The sequence below is a fragment of the Atractosteus spatula genome, chromosome 8, assembly GCF_055471065.1.
Source record: "Atractosteus spatula isolate fAtrSpa1 chromosome 8, fAtrSpa1.hap1, whole genome shotgun sequence".
NCBI classification, from domain to species: Eukaryota; Metazoa; Chordata; class Actinopteri; order Semionotiformes; family Lepisosteidae; genus Atractosteus; species Atractosteus spatula.
Window position 1 is genome coordinate 45,535,245 of NC_142713.1, and position 10,581 is coordinate 45,545,825.

The 10,581-nt window shown below is 37.7% G+C and overlaps 1 protein-coding gene across 1 annotated transcript in view; it reads left to right on the forward strand.

Moving 5' to 3' along the window:
• LOC148829685 (sortilin) overlaps positions 1-8,760 on the forward strand; it is a 33,022-nt gene extending 24,262 nt beyond the window's left edge. Inside the window, exons 16-21 of the mRNA XM_088924262.1 lie at positions 171-363; positions 1,858-1,974; positions 2,922-3,033; positions 3,129-3,226; positions 3,695-3,809; positions 7,232-8,760. Coding sequence (XP_088780388.1) covers positions 171-363; positions 1,858-1,974; positions 2,922-3,033; positions 3,129-3,226; positions 3,695-3,809; positions 7,232-7,246 — 650 coding nt within the window. The 3' untranslated portion in view covers positions 7,247-8,760. The remainder of the gene's footprint in view (positions 1-170; positions 364-1,857; positions 1,975-2,921; positions 3,034-3,128; positions 3,227-3,694; positions 3,810-7,231) is intronic.
• The last annotated feature ends 1,821 nt before the right edge of the window (positions 8,761-10,581 follow it).

Below are 10,581 nucleotides of genomic sequence, written 5' to 3' on the forward strand. Positions count from 1 at the left end.
TTGTATTTCAAAAACTACATCCGAAGAAGTGTCCACAGCCGAAAGGCTGTGTTTCTTTTCTTCTTTTTTTCAGCATTTAATAAACCTTTTCTTGTTCCATTTAAAAAAATCTGTTCATTTTCTAATTTGTAAATATTTTAGAAATAATTCTGAGTCATGTTTTAACCCAGGTGAAGACAAGGACTATGTTTTGTGGTTAGCCCATTCATCAGATGAAGAAAGCTCTGATAATGATGGTTGTGTTCTTGGGTACAAGGAGAGGTTCAGGAGACTGAAAAAGCTGTCAGTCTGCAGAAATGGAAGGGATTACATTGTCAGCAAAGAAGAGACACCCTGCCCATGCACAAGACATGATTACATGTGGTAAGAATAGTACTAATACATGATTATTAATAACAATAACTAATTCTCTTGGTATCTCTACAAGTTGGGGATGATTGCTTTCCATGATTATCTTATCTGTGAGTCTGAAGAAGGTTGATGAAACCAATCCTGGATAGATAGAGTCTAGTTCTGGCATGAGTTCCCAAACAGAATGATAAAATACTTTCTTCCGAAGCCTGTAATTGGACAGTTGGACAACATACCTGGTCTAACAAAGTAAATGTGAGATTGATAATTCTCTCAATGCCCATTGGTTTTGCATGTGAGAGGATGCTATGTCATCTTCGAGTAACATGGGGATCACAGTTGCCACAGACAGTCAAAGGCAGCACATTTGAATTGGTTACACCTCTTTGATGATGCCAGTCAATTGTGATTTATGACAACCATAGGACAGGAAATGCTCGATAATCTGCAGGGACTGCCCATGAATTTGAATTGCCAGAGCTGGGGACTGATTTGTGTGGAGGACCTCAGTATTCTCAGTGTTAAACATTGGCAAGTGCTTGAATATCCACTTACAAGTGAGAAAACATTACAGTATGCTTCAGGCTACTGGAGCCTGATGGCTGACATCAGACTTTCTAGCCCCTTCCTCATATAGGGCGAGCAGACCAGATCCTGAAGAGGGCTGCTCAGACAGCTGCTGAAATAAGCTCCAGTCCTTATTTGCCTTTGTCCCAGTTCACAAGTATGAACTTCCAGAATTCCCAGTCCTGCTCTCTTCATCACATACTGATCACCAAAACAAGATTGCCAGTGTTGACAGTGCTAGTAGATATTGTTCCCATGGAAGATACATGTACTGTATGTAACTTCTTTTATCATTGAGAAGCTGTTATACACCAGCTTCTATGTGGTTTTTGAAAGAATGCGACCTTCATCTGTTGGCAACGGGATTATATGGATGATTTCTTTGAGGTCTCATTGTGAAGCATTATTCTTCGTTGTTGAAATTCTGACATATTTTTGTAGCTGTTCCAACAGGTTAATCCCTTCTAAAAGCAGCGAGTGGCTTAGCCAAATGGATTGATGAGTAATTCTTTTAGTTTAGAGTGAGTTGTTGCTCAGGTTTTCCCTGATTGGTTGATCAGAATTTGAAGATCCCACTTTTTCTACTTTTATAGGTGTGTAGTTTCTTTACACCACATTGCTGCAGCACAACAGTGCAGCAAAATGTGTAGTTTGCAAGGGTATTATCAACAAAATAATGCCAAAGGTGTTTTTCATTTTCTCCTTAGTCAGTGAATTTGCTGTGATCAATACCAATAACAGTAGATTGTTTTAAAAGTAAAATGATAACAATAGCACAATGATGAAAACATCATAAAAGGAGCTAAGGACATACAGCCATTATTAGTCTTCTACAGGCAGATTGTGATTTTCTTGAATTTCAGCACCATTTTGCAAAATGTTCTGGAGTCATTAACTGTGTTTCTCCTACATCACCACACATTTTATTTTTCTCCCCAGTGACTATGGTTACTATCGCCATGAAAACAGTTCAGAGTGTATTGAACAGCCTGCTTTCGAGAACCATACACTCGAGTTGTGTTTAAATGGACAGGAAGAGTTGCTCCAAACATCTGGGTAATGTACACTTAGTTAAGAATATTTATTCATTGTCCACTGAGTTTTGGAATTAGTTATAGCTGAAAGCCTATTATTTCTTAATTCATATGTTAACAAAAGTATGCCATTTAAAAAGAACATGTTATAATTATTTTTTTTTTAAATGAATAAAAAAGTTGATAAAAATAAGTTTATTGGTAAGGATGACATTCTTTAGTGAAATCGCATTTGAAGAGAAAAGGTCAAAAGTCTGACCTAAGGATGAATCCCAGCTGTCCACAATAATTTAAAGTCAATCAGCCATATAAACTCTTAATTACCTTGCTGGCTGGAAATGTGTGAAGTTGCAAAGCAAAGGTGCAATAGTAGCCTGGAACGATTATTCCCGATCACAAGCTTGGAAATGTATTTGTTGTAGTACTTATGAAATTAAAAGCTTATTATTGTATTGAGGTTTTACTAGTGCATGCTGAAGCTTGAGCATAACTTCCATGCATTTCAGTTCCACACTCTGTGTTCTATCCACGTCTTCTCTTTGCTTTTATGCTTCTTCACTTATATTTTTAAATGGGTAAATCAATAACTTAATTTTTATGTATAGCTAAAAATTATGCGTAGCTTTCTGTTGATTTGACAAATATTTGAAATTGTTTCTTTTTTCTGAGAGTTATCATTCAGCTTTACATTAAAATGAAGGTATAATCTTCTTACCAATGTCATATTTACATGTAGAGTATATAATGGAAACTACCTGTAAAAAATAAACATTATTTCTCTGATACCAGTTAACTGTACTCTTTGGAAAACAACAAAATTACATTAACTGAAAAGTACCTAATGACGCAAATATTTTGCTAATCATTTTGCAATGTAATGTGCGGGCAAATGCATATTAAAATAACTCTGCCTTTCTGTCTTGTGTTTTAACATCTGTTGATAGCTGACAATTGTTATTATTGCCGCAGATATCGAAAAGTTCCAGGTGATAAATGTGAAGGAGGATTTACACCACAGCGTAAAGAGAAGAACATAAATAAGCAATGTGGGGCATTTTCTCAGGCTTCAGAGTCAAAACCTGTGAGTAATTTCTAAAAGATTCCAGTGGTACATTCTTTGCTTTTCTGTAAAGCAGGTTAATAGAAACCATTTTTCTTCTTTTTTGTTCACTGTAGGAGACCACCATCGTGACTGCTTTGTCCATTACCATTATGATAGTGGCGTTAAGTGCTGCTGTATTTCTCATTGTTAGAAAATATGTATTTGGAGGAAGGTAAGAAAAAAGAAAAAAGTCAACTTCATACAGCTATCATTCAAAAGAGAATGTTTTTTTCATGAATTTATGGTAGTTGAATCTGTAGGAATTTGCAAATATATACACTGTACTGTATTTTAAGATATGGGTTTGGAATATACAATGCAAAATGAAATATTTTGATTTGGTCTGTATAAATATTATTTGCAACTCAAGACATTATTAGTCATGTTTACCTGTAGGCCATAGGTTTTTCCCAGTTGGGCAAGTGTTCAATTCATTCATAATGTTATGTAAAGCAATACAAGCATGTCTGGTTGCTGCAAGTTATAAGATTATTATCAGATGACACACTGGAAAAATCAGTGGAATGTGACTTAACAACATTGCCTTTACTGGAAATAAGGTTTGGTAGTAGATAGAAGAATTATTAGATTATTAACCTTCCACTTGTAAATTGACTCATGGCTGCCTTTCTTTCCTTAGGATATTGGCATACCGCTTTTCTGCTTTGCAGCAACAGGATGATGACCCATGCATTACCGGCAACCTGAACAATGAAGTCAGTAATGGACGAGGTTTTCATGACGATTCCGATGAGGTAAGTATCTGGGATCTCTCCTACATGATGAATTTCTGAAGGAAAGATTTAGTCATATCTTAATCCCATTAGGTATAAATCTAGCAGACAATTTTTTTTTCTTTCTAATCTTATCAAATTAAGAAATGACAGTTTTGGTGATCAAATTGTTATAACAATATTTCCCTCTAAGGCCTCAAAGCCAGATACGATTCAGCAAGGATGCCATCAATTCCAGGATGTATACTTCTTGTCGTGTCCTATAATGTCTCTGATAGCTCAGATAAGGATTTCTTCAGTACAACTACCTCTGCAGAAAAAAGATTAGGCAAGTGCAGAGATTGCAGGGGTCTCAAAGCTAATAGGTGGCTGGGTGTCATCAATTGAATAAGTTAGTTAAGCTTGTTTTAATTACAATTTATATCCATATACCCATCACCTGATATAACCTTAGCCTTTGGCAGATTATACTTCAAGACAAAAAAAAATGACAAATGATTTAGGAAGTCCCAAGCCAGGTATATATTTAATATTTAAGGTGCATACTAACAAACAGGAGTGCTAAAATTGTCCTTTATAGTTTTCTGTGTCAGTGTGTAGTAGGAGGCGCTGTGGGAGGCGCTGCGGCAAGCACCGGTAAATAGTCTACGCCCCGGGTGAGGGGACAGAAACACTGGTGCGAGGTTAGCAGGGACCACAAACAATACAAAAAGCGTGGAAAAATAAAAAGCAAAAAGAAAGAGTCCCGCTGTGCCTCTTGACCTCCAGGCTGGGCTTACCGTATTTAACGGGGTCCAGCCTGGGGGAAAAAAAAGAAACCGCTAGCACAGTGGCAAAAGAGCAGGGCATGGAAGGCAAAAACAAAACAAGAACTTGGTGTGTAAAAACTTGTGTGTGTGCCCGCCCAGGTGAAAGTGCGTGATGGGACAGGCAAAAGGAAAAAGGAAAGAAAAAGAACACCTTATGCGGGTGCAACCTCCCCGGGACTGTCGTTGTAAAACTCCCCCTTCCGGGGGTGGCCCTGCTCATCCCATCAGGGGGTGTCCAGTGTGCCTTTATAGGTCCTTCCCAGCTGTGGCTCATCATCTAGAAGCCGGGACAGCTGGGACTACAAAGGCGAGGCGTCGCCCTTCTACCAGGGCTCGGCCTCCACACTGGGCACGCCCCCACGTAATGCCACGTGTCTTTCACAGCCCGATTGTTGCGTGATGTTTTTGTGGAATTGGTCTAAATTTAGATAAAACTCGATTTCCTTTAATGTTGTAATTAGCAATCCCTAGGCATACTGGAAGCATATTGGCAGGGAATAGTATCCAGCATTCGTTACACATCATGTATGCAAAAAGGCATACACAAATAACACAACAAAATGCATCACTTTGAGCTGGGACATCTTATGTTGTGTGTATGATTCACTCAGATCTATTAGTGAATGTCACCTGCTCTATAAATGTTTGCTAGGGCTGTATTTCATGGTGTATGATCTTCCATTTCACAAAAACAAGAAACAGCAATGCGCATTTGCGGGTATGATCCAGATGTTTTTGTTCATAGCATCCAAATTTATTCCAAAGGTGTCGTGACAGGCCGTCAGCTGCTGTCCATTTAAGAAGCCACAGCTGTTGGGAATTGATGGTTGGATGAGCTGTAGCTGGATAGTACTAATTAAACAGACTGAGACTAGAGGAGGAAAATTGCTTCTCCTTAAAAAAATGTCTGTTGGTGGAGAATAGTTTCCCAAGCCTGCCATAAATGAGCGTTTGTCTGTGATGCACACTGGCTGAGTGTGAGAGAGACACCGGTGTATACAGAAGTATTGTATACGGTTGTATGTGTGTGTTCACTACAGGTGCATTGTAGCTTTGTTAGCTGAGAGAGTCAGTAGATAACAGCAAGGAGTTAATGGTTCAGTAGGCTTCTAAACCTGTATTATATTGCTGTTAGCTGGATGTTATATACAGTATAATTATGGTCTCATCTGAAGGACCGCACTTTTTTACAATATAGTGTTCCCATCACTATACTGGGGCATTAGGACCCACACATAGACTGCAGGGTGAGCACCCCCTACTGGTCCCACTGACACCTCTTCCAACAGCAACCTTAGTTTTCACAGGATTCCTCCCATCCAGGTCCTGACCAGGCTCACACCAGCTTAGCTTCAGTGGTTGCCAGTTGTGAGTTGTAGAGTGATATGGCTGCTGTCATAAGCCAGTCACCAGATCCCCACCTAGCTGAACACTTACGGGCGATTCTGGACCAATCCTGAGACAGCATTTTCCTCCACCACCAGCAAAACACAAAATGATGAAATTTCTCCCGAAAGAATGGTGCTGCATCCCTCCAGTAGAGTTCCAGATGCTTTGTAGAATCTATGCCAAGACGCAGTGAAGCTGTCCTGTTGGCTACTGATGGCCCACTGCCCTGTTAAGACACTTTATGTTGATGTTTCTTTTATTAGGCAGTTACTGTACATGTACAGTATGTTCTCAAAATGCTGCTCTAACGTAAAATGGGTTAATTTAAGTATCTTGGCTAGTAATTAGACCCAAAATGTTATCCTCAAGTGTATTTAACTTTCCCCGCTGCTGTAATAAAGACATTTCCTTATTTAAATACCATTCTATTGTCTTCCGTATTATCTCAGCTTTTACTGGATACCTCAATCAAGTAATGTCCCTAGGACAAAGGAAGCATGGAGCATTATGATTTTACAATCCAATGAATGCTTTGAGAAAACTTATCCCAGTGTGTCCTTTGACCTTAGCCAGATTTGTCATCGTTTTTCATCATTTTAAAGTTGATTTTGCAGAGGAATAACATGACGTGGCAGTGAAGTGTTTACCACGTGCTGTATACAGAAAAACTTGAAAGTGAATTTATAGTGTTGTACAGCGGTGCTGAACCTGAAAGTGTGAATGCAGTGTTTTCTTTGTGGAAAACGAGGCATAATAACAACGCATATAAGCAAAGACACATTTGTTTCAAATGCGACTCTTGTATAATCTCTGGTGCTTCTTCTTGTCTGTACAGCAGGTATTTGTTGCCTTCTCCTGATTTTCACGTCAAAACTTCATTTAGAGAACAAAGAGTATTTTGTAGCCGCCTGAAAGCACGCAAAATCCAAAACCATTACCAATGCTGTTTTACAACCTACAGTACATGCAAATTACAGTTTGAATACTTACCAACAAGTACTACTTCAAAATATTCCATCTGAGAGATTTAGAATGAAAGTAGAGGAGTTTATTGCCATATGTATGTGTATGATGGAATTCTTATTCGCGCTGATCTCTCGAGACATACACAGTACAGCAGAAGACACAGTACAACAGACAACACCATACAATGTAGACGATACATTACAATCATAGTAAATAATAACAATGGCTGATATTGAAAAATGTTACTCCTTTTTAATGTTTTTGATTTCTTTTTTTTAGGATCTCATTGGTTGATCATACTGCACCTTGAAATACAATTCTCCTTTTATATGTAAAATGCTTTGGGATCCTTTGCGATGAAAATCAAGGAAAGAAAGGATGGATCCTCAAACCTGTGGATATTTCTGTGTGAAGGATAATCTCATTTTAAAGGGCTGATGTGGAACCCTCCCCTCATCTGTCATATTGTCTGCAAGCATGTACAACTGTAATTTCCATGCCTTAAGGCAGGGTTGCATATTTCATTTCTAAATTTACAACTTAAGAAAAATGAATTGTTTCACAGGACAATTCATTGTTTCAATTAAGCAAATACTGAGTTAAATAATTAAGGACAGAGGTATAAGGAAACAGAAACCTCCTGGCCCTTCATGACTGGAATTGTGTGCCTTGTCTTAAGTTAAATACTTTTACTTGTTTGTGTGCTCATGCCTTCTTAGCATTTAGCAGATTGAGTCATTTTCATTTGTATGTGATTTTTCTTATTTGCTATAGGAAGGGGTGGAAATTGATTACTTAAAGCCATGTTGTATACCGTATTTATTATAGTTTGAACAAATTGATGTTGTTTTGTTTCAAAATATTTAATTAACATTAAATCTCAGGTGAAATGACACTTCATAATAAAAATGTTTATTTGCAGTATGAAGCCATTAATGTACTTTACACTGGATACAACTGTTACATTTTTTGTTTTGTACTATCTGATAAAAATGCATGTCTCGACAAATTCAAAATGTGTTTATTTGTATTAAGTCTTTTGATACAAGAGAATGTATAGGGGTGTATTTAAAACAGTTAGTTTTTATTCAGTTTGAAAAGATCCCCAAATGGTGTTTTCATGTTCAACAATTTTTGAGTTAACATGGAATTTTGAGAGTGTTTTTTTTCTTCTGAATGTGACATTAAAATGGAGTACCATTTAAGTTAAATTCAATAAAGTAATTGGAATATTAATTCACAACACAGGTTACTATTATTCAGATGGAAACATTTCCTAAATGAATGGCCTTGTATTGGTACAGTGAGGAAATGTTAATGTACAAGTCACAACATTCTTTCATTTGCACATATCTGCCAAAATGGAATAACAAACACACTGTACTCTATTTCTGTATTGTTAAAATGTCCTTTTAGCTAAGTGAAAGTAATTTAATGATTATTATATATGTATATAGGAAAAGGGATTTTTGCAGACTTTGCAACACTTTGTCAAACACAGTGTAATTTATCACAGGCTTTTACTCTGACTCAATATTACTATCACAATTTAGAAGGCAAGGGTATTCTTTAATTTTAGATCATGTAAATAACTTAAGCATTCAAACCTTATTTCTGAACTCTTTAATGCTGTGAGATGTCAGACACGGTTAATTATATTTTTTCTTGCTGAAACTATTTTTTAATTTTATGTAACATTAATACATTATTTTAACTGGAAGTAAAATACTAAGTAAGCAAACTGAAACCAATTAAGTTTCCCTTTCTTTTTTGATGTTAGAAATCCAGAATAAAACGGAAGCATCTGAGTTCTTTTAATGTCTTATTTTTGTATATGTTTATAATGCTAACTTATAGAATCATTCAGATATCAGGGATGATGTCTAAAGAGGGTACAGTAGTACAGTAGTACAATTAGTACAGTATTGCTGCCTTCCAGCACTGGGACCCAGTTCTGGACCTGTGGTGCTGTCTGTGTGGAGCTTACATGTTCTCCCTGTGTTCACAGGGGTTTCCTCCCACAGGTCAAAGACATATTGGTAGGCTAACTGGCATCTGAGAAAATTGTTCCTATGGTGTGTGTCTGTGTCTGTGTGTGCCCTGTGATGGACTGGCGTCCCGTCCAGGTTGTACCCTGCCTGGTGCTGGTTGTTTGACAGATGATACACCTTGATATGGCAGCATTGTTGTTGCTTGGCCTTTAGCAGTTACTAATATAAACACATCATTGATTACAGATATAGTTAATCTATTGTAGCTACCCATACAGCATGTTGAAAGTTGATTGTCATTGTTCATTTTTTTACTTTATGGGATGGTATTTCTATTAAGAATAAAATAGCACAAAGACAAAAATTGCACATATATTGTAGACATGCAAATGTGGTATTAGCTTTTTCATTATATCATCATTATTGAACTATATGCTTTGGGCAACATTTATTCCTAGAAACACAAGTCAAGCAAAATGTCTTTAAAACAGCTGTACTCAGCATCAGTAACAACTGGGAATGTTAGTTTGTAAGTAAAATCAAGAACTATTTAACTGACTAGCGTCTTCCTGACAAAAATGTGCTTGGTGTAAAGTGGATGTATTTCAAGTGAATACATTTGTTTAAATTTTCTAAAACTTGCACATATTGTTAAAACAGTGGAAAGCACTTTTTCTACATCGTCAACCATTTAAATCTTTTTATCCATGTTAGATTTGCCATGATATCTAATTTCACCAACAAGAGATAATGAACTGCATCTCAACAGAGGATGCCATAAGGGATAAGCATTTACCTTGTTTCGACTGATTTTTGTTTATTTACTGTCAATTTCAGCACACCTTCCATTACGGTGTCTGTCATTATTAATAAAAATAATAAAAAATCATTACATTTATATAGAGCTTTTCTGGACACTCCACTCAAAGCATTTTACAGATAACCACCAATGTGTAGTATGATGCAACGTATGCTCACCACACATCAGCTATCAGTGTGGGGGAGAACAGAGTGATGAAGCCAATTCAGAGATGGGGATTATTACCATGATTGGGAAAGGCCAATGGAATATTTGTCCAGGACATCGGGGTAACACCCCTCCTCTTTTCAAGAAACACCCTGGGATTTTTAATGTCCACAGAGTGTCAGGACCTCAGTTTTACGTTGCATCTGAAGGACAGCGCCTTTCAACAGTATAACATCCCCATCACTGTACTGGGCCATGAGGACCCACACAGGCCGCAGGGTGAGCGCCCCCTACTGAACCCACTAATACCTCTACCAGCAGCAGCCTTGCAATAGCTTTCACAGCAGTCTCTTATCCAGGTACTAACCAGACTCACACCTGCTGAGCTTCAGTGAGCTGACAGTTTTGATTTGCAGGGTGATATGACTGCTGGCATCCATAACTAATGTGTTCTTAACAGCTCCCGCTGTTAACTTTGCCATCTGACGACGAACCGATTGAACTCTATGAGGATGAACCTGGACTTTACCGGACAGAGTATTCACCCCGTGCAGTACTATTCCCGTTGGCCCTGGGCGTAATCACCACTCTTCTCAAATCGTGCTTACCTGACTTCAGCTTACAAGCGGAACCTCCCGCGGTCCCGCTGTTTGCTACATTTAATTTAGTGT